At 39.6% G+C, this 18,431-nt stretch overlaps 1 protein-coding gene across 1 annotated transcript; it reads right to left on the minus strand.

Moving 5' to 3' along the window:
- Nucleotides 1-1,548: 1,548 nt before the first annotated feature.
- Nucleotides 1,549-13,731, minus strand: TMEM30A (transmembrane protein 30A). Its single transcript, XM_054629697.2, has 7 exons — nt 13,400-13,731; nt 8,010-8,126; nt 7,285-7,392; nt 6,943-7,030; nt 6,339-6,482; nt 4,491-4,697; nt 1,549-3,598 (listed from the first exon to the last, which is right to left on the minus strand). The coding sequence occupies exons 1-7, from the start codon at nt 13,670-13,672 to the stop codon at nt 3,405-3,407; spliced, it is 1,131 nt and encodes a 376-aa protein (XP_054485672.1). The 5' UTR covers nt 13,673-13,731; the 3' UTR covers nt 1,549-3,404.
- Between the last annotated feature and the right edge of the window lie 4,700 nt (nt 13,732-18,431).

Below are 18,431 nucleotides of genomic sequence, written 5' to 3' on the forward strand. Positions count from 1 at the left end.
CTTTTAATTTATGCTTTTTGAAAAACTTCTTGTGCTTCCTTAATAATTGACTTACACTTTTATTCCTCTTTATTGCATCCCTACGACAAAATGAGAGATAATCATCCAACTTCAGACTTTGCAGCAGCAGTGGACAGTATCACTTCACTTTCAAGCACAGGCTAAAGATGTTTGGCCTGGGAGGCTTATGGGGAGGTAGTTTCTTACTTGAGACTCAGGTCATGTAAGGACCTGCTAATTCTTATCAGGCCATTTCGTAATGGTCTTCAGTCTTAACTGATACTGTCAAATAAGATTAGACTTCACATGTAGGCACAGAATGCAATATGGTGATCGAACATTCTGTGAGCTAGAAGGGAGGGAATTTTTACATGAAAATACTCCTGGTGCTCTGAGGAAAATTTAATACTACTACTAATCAAACAAATAAAATCCCAAAACTTTTCACAATTGGGCTTTCTGAAAATAAACCTGTGTCTATTTTGACACTGCCAGAAGCAGTCTCTTCCATAAACTGGCCACATTGCTAAGAAGCAGTTAAGAATAAAATTGACTTTGATTTTCATCGTTTTTCTTCTCCTTTCAAAGAGAGCATTTTGGGCAGGTTGTTCCATACAGACAAGCCTTTTATACATGGAACATTTTGGGGGTATTGGAGAGATTTCATGTTGAGTTACTGAATTTAAAAAAATTAAAAAACCTATGTAATACCAAGGGTAGATCACATTTTCAGGAAAGATCAGAAACCCTTGTCTTGTCACAGGAACTTTGAAGATTGGATTACTCTGTGTTTATGCTTATGTAATGTTGTCTTCTTCAGCAGTTGCATTAAAGTAAATAACTTTTCATTTACTGTAGGTACCCGATTTAGACTTAAGTCACCTTTTTCCACTAAGCACTCTCTTCAATTCAGTTTGTTCTTTTCCCACTGCAAGTAAGACATGTGAGAGAAGAGTGCAGTCAATAACATTTCCTGTCAATCCAATCCAACCAGCCATGCTCATTGCTCTGCTTGCAGACGTTACTTGACCTACCCTCTCATGGCCTTTCCTTCCTCAGAGATTTCTATTAAAAAAAGACAAGACTTGCATCCTTCAAAGTTTGATATTCATAATTAATCCCTGAAAGATTCCAAGGATCCTCCAAGGATCTGCATTGTTATCGACATGACATCCAGACAAATGAGTATGAATGAAGGAAGAGTTTACAAATTTGACCAATATTTTGAATTCTTACAAGCATTTTAAGCTCCATAGGTGCACTGTTCCATGTATTTACTGCTAAAGGCTCTCAGAGAGCCCACTTAATTGCAATAAAAACCAGACAGCAATTCTCACCCTGGTGCACTTCATTGAGATTGAAGATACATTGGCAGCTATAGTCAGTAAAAAAAAAAAGTAGGGCATTGAAAAATATTACAAGGTGAAGAGAGAAAAATATTTCTTTTTTAATTTTAAGCACAGCCCAAAAAGCAGCCTTTCCCACTTGGAAAAAATAGGAATTATGATTGAAGCAGAATATATTTGTATTTCAAGTGACAAACACAAATTTAAAAATCAAAATATTTTAATAACCAGTAATTGTGAGACATCCCCTTGCTCATTTACTCTATCTTAGACTAGCAGCTACTCCACAGCCAGTTTAACACATTCTGCAAGTTTTCGAGGGTACATTACCCTTATTCTGTAACTCCAGCAACATGAATACAGCACTGTTAATAAAATCTTACAAGGTACTATTTGAAAGCCCTGTTCTGCCAGGCTGTACTATGCAAATGAATTATTATATGTAGTTACAGAAAGCTAGCACACTGGAAATGCTGCCTCATTCCACAATTTATCCAGACATACACATTTAAAATCTTAGGCTACACAAGTAATTACGTAAAACCAGTCATGTGATTATGTGATAAATAAATAGTTTAGTTTAAAGTTGTCTGTAGATTAAGCTATTTGACCATGCATTTTTGTAATAAATATGCAATCCCAGAAATACAACTCATTTAAAACTGCATTTACACTTAACGATGTCTTTTCATCCAGATAAAAATAAATATGTTCAAGAACAAAACCAAATCTCTTATTAAATGGTTTGCAGAATTTATTAGGTCTCTTTTAATATACTCCATACTTTATCAAGCTAGTTGCATATAAAGTGATCTCCACCATATACATTAGAGTTTCTGTGCATCATCTAAAAAAAGTCACCAAAAAGTAATATTTTACAGGTTGCAGTTAACTTTTAATTAACCTAAAGGTGAATCCTTCTGTAATTTAAGACACTAACCTGCACATTGCGTCTAACTGCAATATTTAAATTATGTTTCACAGCAAGCTAAACCTGCATTTCAGGGAAAAATGTCACTGCCATCTCAACTTCTGAAGTTCTATCATTTATTTCCTAAACACCACAAAAAATTAATGTGGTGTTCACTCCAAAGAAGGAAAAAGTATACAATTCCCTTAAAACAAAGCCTGCTCAGAATACATATGCTTTAAAAAAATTAGGAAACTCCTTGAGGAAAAGGAATTCACCCCAGTAAAAGGAATTCACCCCGATGTATGAATGGAAAAAAACCTTTTAAGTTCTTCTTGATTAATGCTAGGTGCTGCTCATAAAAAGCAAAACCAGCAAAAAGTGAACTAGGATTGGATATGACTTAAAGCGAAGAAAATTAGAAAAATATTATATCTGCAACAAGCATGTCCCAATTTAGAACAATCTTTTAAAGGGTCTCACGCAGATAATTAACAAATAGGTTTTCTGGTATTTTCATAGGATGCTCATTTACTGGCCAGGCACATATATTGTAAATATACAAAGAATCCAGAGTGCTGAAATTTACGGAGCACTTAAAGGATTTAATATAATAGAGGTGGGTAGGACACAGGAAAAATATTTAACAACTTGTATAAATATATTAAAATCTCAGCAAGAAATGTAGGAGCCCATGCACACAAGACAGTAAATTGAAGAAAACATTTAAGACTTGACTTCCAACAGCACTGACACCTTGAATTCTGGAAAGTCAACAATTTACAGCATCTTATAACCATCTTTCTCCACACAATCTAAATGTACTGAATCATATTGACATTACATAGCACGTGAACAAGCAGCAGATGCATCAAGGGAACAGGAGCTATATGCATCATGTGGCCTGCCCAGTTAGAGGCAAACATCAGAAAAACTGTTTCTGACATAGGCAGAGATACAATCAATAGAGCTAATTGTATACCCGTCATTTTCAAGAGTTAATCCACAGTATGGGAAAGGGGAGCTTTAGGTAAAAGTTATGCACCCAGTCTCAGAAATTACAGAAGCAGAGAATTGTCTTTCAAAACTGGGTCCATTCTGGACTGGCCTTGATGCACATGCAGTACACTTATTTTCAGAATGCAAGATTAATTGGGAATGTCTGCACTGGTGTTTCGATTGCCATATTTGTGATGAATGAATAGCAATACCACTCCTAAGAAGAAGCATATGGACCCAACAGTGATGTAAGCTATTCCCAGGAAGGGATTTTTGCCTCCCATCCATGATATGGTGCTTAGGATCATCCTTTTTCGTCCATCAAAACTGTGTACAGGATAATCTGAAAAAAACATTTAGGAAAACAAGAAGCAAATTTCTAAACCCAGCTTAAGTGGGTGCATGAAAATTTTCATCATTTCAATCAGGTTCCAAATACTAACTGCTGCCTCTGGAACTGGAATTGCAAATATGGAACATTTAGTTGATCTTTTTGGATAAAACTAATCTGGGCATTGTCAGCTACTTCAAAACAAAAGCCATGTTAAGAGACACTAACCCTGAAGAAGAGTAAAATGCATGATTTTATGTGTTTATGAAAGTAGCTTCAATAAAGTGAGGGAAATATAAATTTTAGTCCCTGTGTCTATTTGCTACAAAATTTTTCTTTACATTCTGTTTTACATGCACTCCCCACAGTTTTACAGCAAAGAACACTGCAGTAGCTATATAACAGGTATCATTAAGTGCTTTTGAATTTTAAGAATTCAGTAACTATGACAACCCTCCTTCTCTAGTCGCCTGCATTTCTACCTAATAGTCTCCTCAACAAAGAATGACAGACCTTCACCCGATCCACAGCTCTGTCATTTTTGTGACCTTCAGAGTCAGTCTGCCTTTCATCACATAATGTCATCTCACCTTGAAGTTACAGTTCTTAAATTCCCTTGCTACCAGCTACCTCTGTTCTTTCCTCTTTTCCTATGCCTTTCTCAGTTCCTTCCCAGCACCCAACCAATCTGATTTCCCTGTCTCTATGGGGCTATTAATGCTATAAAACTAGCACTTAGAAGATGTAAAAGATGCTAACAGTCTATCTGGGTCTCAGTGCCACTTTTCAACCACAGCTCAATACCATCTCTTTTTAGAGATGGTAAGAAGAAAGGGTAGTTCCATCTGATAACTTGCAGATATCTATTTGCATAATCCAGCTAAGGCCTGCTTTCAAAGGATACTGTATGCAATATCCAAAGAGTATTTTCCAGCCTGTAAGGTAGGCTGAAAGTTGTTCTTCCTTTCAATGAGACGATAGAGCTTGCGAAACGTTGGCAGAGCAGCTGTGCGCATCCACACGATGAAGTCCTCATTGATAAAGCCGTTGTTGTCAGGCTCTGTGTCCAGCATATACACTGGCTTGGGCCAGTTCACAGGTTTTGTTGTGCCTAGGATTAAACAAAAATAATAAAGTATTTCAAATACAAAACTGAGTAACACAGTGGCTCATCAAAATCCATTCTAATGTCACAAAAAAACCACGTTAACTTCCAAACAGTATGAACAGACAGGCTGACTCACTACTGTTGCAACACACTGGGCTGTTTAAGAACTTTTTATTTTGCAGTTTTAATAGTTTGAATTCAATAAATAAATAACGTAACAGCACTTCCATTTGTTTAAACAAGTCATGCAGGTGGGAAGTCATGTCTCAAAGCACTGCTTGGTGGGTAATTCTCCATTATGATGATAGGCCCTCTGCTCACTTGGTAGAATTTGACAACCACGAGCATGTAATATTGTAAACATCATTTCAGATTATGTCCAAATGCTTTTGCTACTGTTATTGGAAATACAATTCCACATTGTATTAAGGTAAGGTATCTGCTTTTCCAAGGGTAGCCATCACACTGACAACACGTAATTTGGCTATGACTAAGCAAGAAACCCACATCAGATTAAGCCTGAAGTTATTATATACCTTGCATAAACACACATGCTCTAAGAGCCCTAGGAAGGGGCTTTTTCAGACATAGTAGCCAAAGAAAACTTTTATTTGACAAATTTTATATAATCTAAAAAATGTGACACATCAGTCACTTCTAATAACAAAAAAAAGAATCAGTTTTTTTAGAGAACAGCACAACCTAGACATAGAAACATTTAAATGAAAACTCCGTATGAAGAGTTTCATTTAACAACTGTAGGATTTCTTTGTAAGTTAAATCCAAACACGATAGAACTTGTATCGGTCTTGACTGGAATAAAATTAAATTTCTTTACAGTGGCTGGTATGGGACAATGTTTTGGATTTGTGCTCAACACATTGTTGATAAAGAGTGATGTTTCTGTTATTGCTAAGCAGTATTTGCCAGCATCAAGGCATCTTCTGCTCCTCACCTGTGAGGAGGTAGGAGAGGTGTCCAGGAGAGACTGGGCAGGGACACAGATGGGATAACTGATCCCAGCTGACCAAAAAGATATCCCATACCATAGAAAAGGGCAGGTAGAGGTAGGCAGGGCCTACTTTAGCTCAGGGACTCAGATGGCAGTGAGCAATTATTTTCTTTTGCATTACTTGTTTTTCTTTGGTCTTATTTTCCTCTCTCCTTGCTGTGTTTTTGGTTTGGTTGTTTGTTTTTAATTACTGAACAGCCTTTATCTCAACCTATGTGCCTTCTCACTTTCAGCCTTCCAATTCTTCCTTCCACTGAGCAAGGGCATGGTTAGTGAGACACTGTGTGATGCTTAGCTGCCAAGTGGGGTTAAACCCCGGCAGTGTACATTTTTTAGTATTCAGGGTACAAGAAAAAATCAGAAATTAAAAACTACCAAATTAATGATTACAGTAAAAGTAAAAACCAAACATGTTTATGAGGAACTTGCAGCTTTTATTATTTAAAGACAACCTTTCAAATAGCAGAGTAGTCCTTAGCTTGGATTTCTTCAGAGAACATTTATTTAGCACATTCAGTAAAATGTCTGGGGTAAAACTCTGAAATCAAAATGTGATTGAAATCAAAAGTGAAATCAAAAGGTGTTTGAAGCATTTTGCTGTTCTTCAAATTTCACTTTTTTTTTTTTTTTACCTTGGAAAAGCGCAGTTAAGTTGTTTCCATCTCCTGTAGGATTCCTGAACTTTACATTTTTATCTGTCCACCATGCAATGCCTTTTTTGATCAAAGTAATTGGAGTCCTTGTGTCATTATCGATGCGGTATAACTCCAGTGTATCTAAAGACAAAATCAAATTAGAAGACCAGCTGCAGAAACATTCCTTAGATGATCATGATAAGCACTGAAACAATTACTTCCAGGAGAAAACAAAACAAAGATAACCAGGCAAGGCATTTACTATCTGCCTGACACAATAACAACCTGTTCTGTAAGAATCAATGTATATGAGATAGCAATTTATTATCCATATATGATATCTATGTTTCTACATCACAGCAGTAGCATATTCTCACAACAGGTATTTCCATCCTTTGTGTGCTATAAGATTAAATTAATTCTCCTAGCAATTTTTAAACAAGTACAAGCAGTACAAGATATTTATTTTATTCTGAACAATGAAAATGTGTTAATTCAAAACAAAAAAAGCCCACACTATCCAGAATAATGTGCAACACAACAGATAACATACACTAGATCACAGACCCATATAAATGATAACTTAAAATTGTGACCATACCATTAAACATACTGTTGGCAATAGCTCCACAAGGAGCAATGGGTTTGTCCTCGTTTGTGCGGTAAGGCTCACATTCCTTACTTGGATTCTGATAGTTAGAAAGAAGAAAGGCAAATGAGTCTGTCCTAGTTCACACAACTAACTTGCTTTTTACTACATGATCAATACGAATTATAATACTTTACAATTATTTTCCGTAAACAAAATATAAATTCCTTATGGTTGCCTACTGTTATGCAAAAATTTTGGTACCTCATTATCATGCAACTAAATAATTTTTGTGGTGATTCATGCAATAGACAGAAATTAGTTGCTCATTCACATCCAAGCATGAATACCTACAAGTAGTGAACTGTTGTCTCCATTTAGCTGGCTGTCATCTCGAGATTTCACGTAACGACGGTGGTTTTGATAAAAGTTGGAAAGTCCATAATACATGAATACATTGCTCTACAAAAAGCAAGATGGGGAAAGAGGGATTTCATTCACACAAACCTGCAATTTTAAGTTCTTAGACTCTTAGGTTTATAGCAACATTCATAAAGTAAGAACCTCAATCCTCAAACTTCATACTGAGTACACTGAAGTACTGTCCTAAAAAGGCTTGAAGTCAAACAATATAAATGTGCCACCAACTATCAGAATGATATTCACTAGCACCAACCCCAATACCTTGTCCAATGTAGAACCCATAAGCCTCATTTGCCTCCAATCTGCCAGAAAGCACTTACCTGGTATTTCCAATTCCTGTTAAACTGAGATTTTTTATATCATGCAGGAATAGCTCATCTACTCTCTAGCTGTGTGACACATAGGGTAACTCTGAATGTGTAAAACACAAGCATTCCACTTAATGTTTTACATTTCCAGACAAATGGAGGCATTAAGAAACATCTCATCCCTCCTGATGAAAAAGGGAACACTAAAATCAGATCCAAGTTCAAAGGAAAACTAAAACTAATCCTCTAAAATAGAAAAAAAATACTTAAGTTGCAAAACTGTCATTTATAATATGAAATAGATCATATAAACTGTTCTGACTTCATCCTGCATACAGGGCAGCATACCTCAAATGCATGTTCCAGTGTGAAATTGATGGTGCATGTACAAGGGGGTGTGCTGTCCCAGGACACATTTAAGCATTTGTTGCAGGGACTAGAAGGTTCTGTTCCTGTATAGTCAATCTGTAACAGAAAGTGCAGTCATTAAATTACAATGGGAGAATAAAGAAAAATTATTAAGCAAGAGAGTTGCTGAGGCATTTATTTTGCAATCATATTATATATCAACACCAAGAGGACATTCAGGCCTATCTGATAATCTCAATAAGTCTTTTCCAACCTTAACCATTCTGTAAATGAGTTTTTGATTCTGACTATATGCTTGATTTCAGATGCAAACAAATTAAACACTGAGGTTAAATTACTCCTGGAGCAAAACCAAACAAAACCAACAAGCCCCCCACACAGCCACAACCCTGCCCCAAACCAACCAAAAAAACAACACCAAAACAAAACCAGCAGACATTCCACACAATGTGATGCTTCCAAACACACACACTATGAAAAGCAGATCACAGTTTTTACATTCTTTCCAGAGAGATTAAGCTTTTAAAAGTCTAGCTATTTAATGTAAAAAGATTTGCGTTAGAAAAACTTGCTTTGTTGGCCATTTTTAGCCACCTAATTGGAAGAAAAAAATTTAAAATCACTTAATGCCCAAAAATTGTCCTAAACCAGGAAAGATTATTACACCAATATTGTTTTGTCAGGAATAGAAAACTAATCAGTATATGGACAAGAAAGATGATCAGTATTAATCTGGCTTATACAGTATGTTCTGTTCTGAATAGTATAGACCATAAAAAGCCTTTTTTTAAAAATCTATACATTCAGCCTTATCAGCCAGAAGCTCACCCTACAGTCCGAGCCAACTCAAGTAACTTGACCACATCAGCTCTCTCTCACATGTAGCTCCAGCAAGTGTGGCAGGAGAAAGCTTATGTCTGTCTATAAAAAATGTATTTCTACACTTAACATGAATTACCTATTTCAGAATTTAGACTCAGACTGGTGAAATATATACTCCACTGCAAAAACACTGTGCAGCAGCAGTAGCATTTAAACTAGAACACCTATACAGTTATACGAAAGGCTGCTGCAAGTGGTTTGTCCTGATTTATGTTTGTAGTGAAAGGCAAAACCAAGAACTAGCAATTTATGACTGGTCCTAATGCCCATATTAAGGTTAGCTAAAATAAACACACACAATGTGTTCAGGAAAGAACTGAAGCCTATTTTCCTCAGCATCTTCTTCAGGGTCACTCTTCCCATGAGTTCTTTACTATCTATTAAGCTGCAACCAGCTCCATCAGCAAACACCTTTGTTGATTGGCATTTGCTCTGCTGCCTGATTTCTGACAGACAAAACCTACACACTAATGAGCCTAGCTGAAACTAGACAGCTTCAGAAGCTATTACCTGGCAGAGAGAAGGAGATTGAGAGAGGATCACAATCTTTACAGCTCAGCTGAACACGATATTAAGTTTATGCTGATCTAGAAATAGCACTGCTGCAGCAGCCATGACCAGCTTTGTTTAGCTACAGCAGACAGACCCCACTGCTGCTCTCAATGAACAATGCATCTCATTTGTTGAAGGCTAACTCAGGGGTGGGGGTGTTCTGCTAAAGTAAGCTGAAGCAAGCATTTCCTTTAGAAAGAACTTGCCAGTGAGAGAAGTTGTTTCAGGTCAAGAGCGCAGGCTAAACACTAAGATTGCAAGAGACCTAAAGACGTCACTTTTAAAAATGTAATGGACTAAATTCTGTGGAGCATGAAATTGATGTATATTGAAGCAGCATTATGCTTTGATGCACTGTTATCAGCTTGCATGCTATCAAAGAGCTTTCCTGTACAGTAACTGCCAACACAAGTGTATTTTTCTGCATCCACATTTACAGATTACATTCAAGAGAGCTTATTTAAAAAGATGAAGGCATCCATCTTCACCTCTTGACAAAGTAACACTTTTGACTGTGAGAGCTAAGGACTGACGATGGAGTCCATGGCAAGAACCTGCCTGACCCGTCTGTTCTGTCCTGTCAGATCACCCAACAGCTGACAACCAGACACAGTGAGCCCTTCCAAAAATCTCCAGATTTAAGGACATTGGGTCATCGGGTATATCCAAGTTATTCCACACCAACAGCCTTTCAGGCTGTTGATGTCTGTCAGCTGACATACACCTATAGAAGTAACATAATTACTGCATACACATAATCACTATTTGTGATTTTGCAAATTTCATACTTTGTCCTACTCTGCTTAACCATTTCTTGTATAAATCTGGTCCTCTTTGTAGGTTTTATTAATTTTTGTATCATTCCTGACATGGGGCTACAGGAACTGCACACAAGGCTGAAGATGCAGGCAACAGTAATGTACTTACTTTCAGTTATCTGTTCCTAGCCATGCCTTAAGTCAATCTGGCTTTTTATCTACCATTATGCATTTCATAGCAGCAGTCACAGCACAAAGATCTCTTTCCTACACATTTAATTTGTATATTCCTCACATTTTATCATATATTAATATGCTCTGTCAATGCTTCTTATTCACTCTGTATATATTTAAAAAAAAAACAACACTCCAAAGGAAAAAAAAACCACCTCCAAGAAATGAACTATTTCAACAACAGACTCAAGATAAATGAAACCATGAAAAAATGCTAGAGAAAACACAAAAAAAACCCAATAGGTCTAGTACACTTAAACTGTTGGAAAACTTCCACCTTTGAATTCAAGACATCTTATAAAGGAAATCAATGGAAGAGATACATTTTGCTGCTCAGTCTTTGCACCTGTAGAAGAACAGAGCAGTCCTCAGAGATACTAATGGCTACCATACCTTGTTTCGGGAAGAGTGACTTGAACCTAAATATGTATTCAGGGTCACAAATTATACATCCTATTCAATTCCAATACACTAAGTTTAGAGGCACATTCACACAGATTTGAGAGCTATGCTGTTGCCTAGGAGGCAGGTGTAAATCACCACCTGTGCTTCCTGCCCTGATTACATTTCTAAAAAAGCTTAGTCACTATGTAGCTTCTCAATGTCTTGTCTCCCATAGCTAAACTTACAGCTGTTTGTGAATAACTTTTGGAGGTTATAACAAAAGCCAGCATTCTAAGCAGGGATGTATGTAATCTAACCATGTATGTGACAGCAATGTCTTAAACTGCCCCCCTTAGTGGTGTTTAGAGCCCAGATGTTGGTCCTAATTGGTAAAATGCTTTATCTGTGTTTTGCAGCTGCAACTATAAAGCCTTTTTTGATTTAAACTTTTTTTTTAAATTCAGCTGCCTTTAGGATGATAACCTCACTTGCAGAGTGTCACTTCATAAAACAAGTATGAGGATCAGGCAACTGAACACAAGTTCTGACTTAGCACAGGCTCCAAAGTCCCTCCTGTCCTCACAAAAGCCTAGCAATCGGAATTTTGAGAATTTCAAAAGTGAAAGGGTATATCCATACAGTAAAACAAACAAATGAAGCTCTTTTCAGCCTTGACTATTCTGAAATTGGAGAGGATTGAAGGCTTGTGCCAACAGGTCTCCACTATAAATGGTTACTGCTGCTCTCTATACACAACCTGACTGTGTAGGGGAGCATTGGTTGTGCTCCCAAACTCACCTACGACTTTTGTGCCAAATGTTAGGTGGGAACAGCTGGTTTCTGGGTTCTACTGGAACTTACCAGGAGTACCTGACTGAGCTCCTTAAGCAACAACAGTATATAAAAATCCTGTGTATGCATACAGCAGCAATATAGGCACAAGAAGTCACATACATTTTTGGACTCATGAAAACAATGCATTTCTTGTTCCCATAGACTAATGCAGATTCAGTCATAAGGGAAAAAGGATATATTTGTCCAATTATAATGATCTAAAACTTTGTACTGATTTACTATAGAAATGGCTATTTTAAATGCAGTTGTCAACAAAAATCAGAGTTAGCAAGGATATTTTTGTACTTCTCTCCAGGAGTCTTGGAAACGTGCAATTGTATTTACCTTAAATATGCTACAACATGACAATTTAAAAATCTTTGTGCCCATGACAAGTTGGCCATGTTCTCTGAAGCACCTGTGCCAATTTTCAGATGTTCAGCACAACCCCAACACTTGTTAAAAGAAGCAACTGTTTTCTAAAAAATATGCTTACATACAAATTAGGATGCTGTAAAACACACTTCAGCTTTTGGGTTTTTCCCTTCTGCTTTTCTCCTTAACTGTAACTGTAGATCTTAACATAAAAGGAGATAAAATTGGTTTCATTATAACCTTATTTGCATTTTAAGAGAAATATGGAAAAACCATTCGTTCCCTACCTCATGATTTCTTTAGCTAACTGGGCTTGAGTGGCAACTTGCCACCAGCCAAACTACTGTCTTAAACACTACTTATTTGAAAGTGACAGCTTAGTCCAGTAACTGGAGTGATTTGATCCACAAAAATTCATACTCTCCAATAAAAAAACACAATGAACAACCACACACCTTCTTCCCTACAATCAATCTCAGTCAAACTAGCTCACCAAAACTAACAGCTGTCAATTGCTCCTCAAGGCTGCCCATCCCTAAGCCCTGTACGTTATTTCCCTTCAACACAAACTGGTTCTGTTATCAAATGGATCGATCTGTGATACACAGTTCAGTTTCAGCTAATGCTCAGCAACTTTTCAAAGCAGCAGCATGGCTGGTTATCAGATGTAAATCTGATAAAACTGTAAATCTGATAAAACTGTAAATCTGATAAACTCAGACTGGAGTTTTGTAAGTGTGAATTAGAAAAAGCCATACTCTTTGATCCTTATTTCCAAGCTTACTCTGGATGCATTGGTCCCCCATACAGCACCTGCAATGTTGAAGCATCGGTGCAGGTAAGAATAACAGCAATACATTTACCGCAGAGCTTTGTCCTGAAAATAAAATTACTTTGGAACATTTGGAGATAAATAATGGACTGCCACAGGCTATCCCACGGATGATGCGCTTACTGTCTGTACTGCTGAGGAAAAAAAACGAGCACTGGGCTGTGTCGATTAAAGGCAGGCAGTAACTTCCCTGGAAGCTCCCTCGGGAGCACTGACAGAACTCACGGAAGAGCTCCAAGCCTATCCGGAGACTACTGTCAACTCGGGTGTCTGCTCAAGGTAATTAATGGACGCTCTGCTGACGAGCACCGACGTTAGGCCGGATCGGAGCCTCCCGGGTCCGCCCCGCACAGCACCCGCCTGGTCCCCGCCGCGTCCCGGCCGGCCGGGAGGGGACCGGCTTTCCCTGGAGTCGCAGGCGGCCCCCGGCAGGCGATCCCCCTCGCCCTGCCCTGCCCGGCCTCCCCGAGCGGGCCCTGGGCTCCCAAAGCCCCGTCCGGGCACACCCGCCCGCGCACCTCGTACTCGCGGATGTTGTTGGAGGTGACGAAGATGCCGATGCCGATGGGGATGAAGATGAGGCCGATGATGAAGAAGGCCGGCAGCACCGTGCCCGCCGTCAGGATGGGCTGCCAAGCCGGCAGCCGCTGCTGCTTGAACGCGGTGTTGTCGGGCTTGCGGGTCTTCACGGCGCCCCCGCCGCCGCCGCCCACCGCGCCGCCGCCCGGCACGCCGACGCCGCCCGAGGGGTGCCCGTCCGCCTCCTCCTTGGCGCTGTAGTTCACCGCCATGGCGCCGCCGCCGCCGCCACCGCGCGACACGTGACCGGGGGCACCGCGCCTGCGCACTCGGCCGCGGCGGCTGCGGGAGGGGGCACGGCGGGCGCGCGGGCGGGGACGCGCCACGACCGCGCGCCCGCGCAGATCATGGAGTGCGGCGGTAAGGGAGTCACGGAATCGTCAAGATTGGAAGAGACCCGCAAGATCATCCGGTCCAGTCATCCACCCGGCACTGCCCCTGTGACCCCTAAACCACGTCACCCAGTGCCAGATCCAGTCACCTCTGGATCCTGTCACGTCCAGGGGTGGTGACTACCGCCTTCCGGGGCAACCTGTTCCAATGCCTGACCACCCTAATAGTGAATATTTTTTTTCTAGTATCTAATTTGAATCTCCCCCTTCTCAGCTAAGGCCATTTCCTGTTGTCCTCACTGCAGGCACGGCAGAACAGACCAGTCCCCGCCTGACTCCAACCTTTTCTCAGGGATTTATGGAGAGAATGATGTCTGCCCCAAAGCCTCCTTTTCTTCAGGCCAAAACCCTCCAGCTTCCTCAGCTGCTCCTCACAGGATGTGTTCTATGTGCTGGCCAGGCAGGCTCTGCTCTGGTGAGGATTAGGATTCCAGATTTAGGGCAGGGTTGGGGTAAGACCCAGGCCCGCAGCCTTGTCCTCCCCTCTCAGTGCTCCAGGAGCACTGCCCCTCATCCTCCCTGCTGGCATGTGCTGGCTGACCCAAGGCAGCATCCATTGGGGCAAAAACAGAGAAGTCAGCTTTGGCTTCCTACCCTCATAAATAGGATTAGTGCTGCTGTAGAGATGTAATAATGCACGACAGATTTGAGAGTTTCTCACATGGAGCCATGTGTGCCAAGCACCGCTTTTGGGAGCTCTTGTGCTCTGTACTCCTGCTCTGCTCTCAGGAGGTGTGAGTGAATCAGTGCAGTGGATACAGAATCACAGAGCAGATAAGGCTAGAAGGGACCACAGAGGGTCATCTGGTCCAACCTCCCTGCTCAGGACTGCATCCAGACAATTTTTTAATATCTCCAGTCAGGGAGACTCTGCAGCCTCTCTTAAGAAATCTGTCCTGGTGCTCCATCAGCCACACACACTGAAGAAGTTCTTCCTTATATTCAGGTTGAACTTCCTGTGCATCAGTTTCTGTCTGGTGCCACTTGTTCTGGTGGCATCACTGAGAAGAGTCTGGCTCCCTCTGACTCGACACCCCCATTTAGGTACTTGCACATATGGATGCTGTTGTTTCCCCTTAGGAGCTAACCTGACTGCATTAAATAGAATCACAGAATCAATTAGGCTGGGAAAGACCTCTGAGATCATTGAGTCCAACCTTTGACTGAACACCACCATGCCAACTACACCATGGCACTTGCTACCATTTACAGTCTGTTCTTTAACACCTCCAGGAACAGGGACTCTACCACCCCTCCAGGGCTGCCTGTTCCAGTGGGTAAAACCCTTTCCATGGAGATGCAGTCACCTTGTGGAATGCAGTGTGGGAGAAGGTATTGTATCCCAGAATACCTGCTCTAGCAGGCATTGCTCAAGCTAATGCAACCTTGGAAGTTCATGTTTCTCACTTCATTGGCACTTCTGCATTAAAGTCTGTTTTGTGAGGATTCTCTAGTCCTTCCTATGCAGGACCCCAAGAGTGCGACCAAGTCCACATTCAGCAAATATTCATGTATTTACCTGATTTCAAGGAAAAAAGTAAGTGGAGCTATTTAATTAAATAACTTTATAATGTAGTTCAATCTGAAGACTTTTTAGCTGGCTATGGAACAGTTTATATAAAATAAAGGCCTTTAAGTTCTCTGGAGCACCAAGAGCATCAGCCAAGACCACTGGGGGGAGCACCTGATTTGTGCAAATGTACTTTGCTCTGGAGGCACCAAAGGCCTGCTTGACATAGCATAGGAAATCCGGATATATATATAAATGTCTAAAATATAAGTATTAATTCCGTGCCTAAATAATTATATAGGGTACAAAAGTTAATCATATTCCTTGTGGCATCTGTGCTAAAACTATATTTCATTCCTAATTTATCTTTTCCACTATCTTGTGAACCCCAACTTTTGCTGCCATTCCCCCTAAATAAGCCCGTTGTCTCTAGTACCACTCTTTCCTTTATTGTCTTCTGTTTGCAATTATTACCTTCAGCTGTAGTAACTTTTATTCCCACAGCATCACAGAGAATCCAGAGAGATTCAGCCTGGGATCCCAAGGGAACAAGACTGCTTGTAAACCTGTGGTGAGAGATGGCAAGAAATTTCCCTGGCAGCAGGATAATCAAGGGGCAATCTTGGGAAGCTGGAACCTGATGCTCTCAGGTGACAGGACTGGCAAGAAAGGGCATGATAAATTAATCTAATTATGTTTCACAACAAGACAAAAAGAAAACTCACTGGCTGTAGAGTTTGTCTCTAGAAATCCAAATATTTGAGATTTTTTCATGGATTGAAACTTTATATTTTATCACTATAATTATACTACACAGGTCTTTAAGTCCTCTTTAGACAGTAAGAGATCTCTAAGGGAAAAGTAGATCTTTCACTGGTTTTCTATTGCTTAACAGTTTCTGATATCAATACCATATATATATATCTATATCTATACCTATATCTATACCTATCTATATCTATATATTTAAAATCTATATTTCATGTTATCTTAGTGTGAAAGTTCTTCCCAATTACCTCTTTTAAAATTACAGTACTTGTAGAAATTAATCACATTGTTAGTCTATATTAATAGATTTCTTCCTGAGTGTCCCCAAAATACAGCCTAATTATGTGGCTAATGCACTTTTTTTACATATTTATCTTAGATTCATATTCAAGTTAGGAATTGTAAAAAAATTTACTAGGAACATAAATGCAAGATGAAATCACCGGTCTCCTACTCCAAAGTGTTGCAGTTCATCAAAAATATTTTAAAATCCAAATTATTTCAATACACCATTGTACGTATGCTTTGAACAAAGCTTTATTTTGGGAAGCTTAAAAACTTAATCTAAGTGCAAAATCATAAAAGTTTATGTATTTGTTTATGAATCATAAACTTACATTCATAATGAATTGGCTTTATATTAAAATTTAGACAAGGAAAAATATTTTTTACTTCGACTGGGACCTTTTAAGTCTAGACTTAATTTTGGAATACCATTTTACTTGTATCCTACTCATATTTAAAAGCTGAAGTTTATTTCAGGCATGTCACCATCACTTTCAAATAGCCAGGAATTTTAGTCCAGCTGAGCTTAGTGTAGATCTTAACATGGATAGGTTTCAATTCCCAAGTAATGTTTTGAAGACAGAAGATCTGGGTCACTACAATGTTCATTCTGCTTCACAGTAAACTGAAATGTGGCATGCACTAAACTTTATTCACCTCAGCTGTATTGCTCTCTAAAAGCTGGAATTTTTCTCAGCTTGCACTAAAATATGATCTACAGACACAACTATGTTATTGGCATATATTGTCTGTTGTACAAAAAAAAAAACCCACTCCTTACAAAACATGGTGTACCAGCTAAGTATAAGCTATACCAACGAAATTATTCTTCTGCCAGGATAAGCAGCGCTTAATTTTGATTCCTCAGTATGGCTGTATTAGTAAACACAATGGAGATCAGCTCCACAAAAGTTCATACAGGTGCCAGAATATCCTGCTTCTCTAGAGTGTCAGCATTTGCTGCAGAACTCATATGTAAAAGGAAAAACAGCTCCCATGGCTCCCATGAAGACCAAATTGACTACACAGCAGTGTGATATTCCAGCTTCAAAGATGGACCAACCTAACCATCCCAGTGGGATGCTGCATTAATGCAGTCTTTCTGGCATCTCACAGCACATCTCCTGCAAGCAACACGGTTTTCCTTTCCAAAAATTAATTTCTCCCAGTAGCTTCTGCAGTTAAAAATCTGCAGTATTTTAGGTATGTGCCAGTGACTTAGATTAAAAATCGTTGCTTATGAAATATAAAAGAAAAAAAGACCCTGCCTGGATTGGGTGTAGCTTTATTTATCATTCATTCAAAAATCATGCTAAGTATAGCTGCCACAGAACTCTCTGGATGCTATTTGAGAAGCTACAGCCACCAGTGTAAAAGGGGCCCCTCAGCATGTCAAGAGTGCCTGGTGGCTAGTCCAGGACTAAAGATTCTGACAGTACCAGTCAAACATCTCTGCCTGTGCTGTGAAAGCACAAGGTTAGAAACAGTTAAGTCATTAAGGGCTTGGTGATTGGTCCATCTCTGTATCGTAACTTCTGAGCCTACAAGAAAGATGGCGAGATTTGCATGGGCATGTAGTGACAGAACAAGGAGGAATAGTTTCAAACTGAAAGACAATAGGTTTAGAGTAGATGCTAGGAAGAAGTTTTTCACCTTGAGGGTGAAAAACTGGAAACATTGAGGGTGAGACACTGGAACAAAATGCCCAGAGAAGCTGTTGAATGGCTTTCCTGGAAATGTTCAAGGCCAGGTTGGATGGGGCTTTGAGAAACCTGATCTAGTGGAAGGTGTCTCTGCCCATGGCAGGGGGATTGGAACTACACAATCCTTAAGGGCCTTCCAACCCAAACCATTCTATGATTCTATGAATCAGTTTCACCCTGTACATCACTGTGACACTGTATGAGACACCAGTCAAAAAAAGGAACTTCCAAACCCATATTCTGTTCCCATAAACAAATACATAGATGAGCAATGCCAACCTTAAGAAACTGGAGGGTAAATTTAAACACCTGA

Source organism: Agelaius phoeniceus, chromosome 3 (genome assembly GCF_051311805.1).
Source record: "Agelaius phoeniceus isolate bAgePho1 chromosome 3, bAgePho1.hap1, whole genome shotgun sequence".
Taxonomy (NCBI): Eukaryota; Metazoa; Chordata; class Aves; order Passeriformes; family Icteridae; genus Agelaius; species Agelaius phoeniceus.

Bases quoted from the DNA above. Each gene is read 5' to 3' on its own strand.
- TMEM30A (XM_054629697.2), bottom strand. From the start codon at position 13,672: ATGGCGGTGAACTACAGCGCCAAGGAGGAGGCGGACGGGCACCCCTCG. The intron at 8,127-13,399 runs GTGCGCGGGCGG...TTTCTGTTACAG, and splicing joins ACAACATCCGCGAGTACGAG to ATTGACTATACAGGAACAGA. The intron at 7,393-8,009 runs GTATGCTGCCCT...TGCTTTTTGTAG, and splicing joins CACTGGAACATGCATTTGAG to AGCAATGTATTCATGTATTA.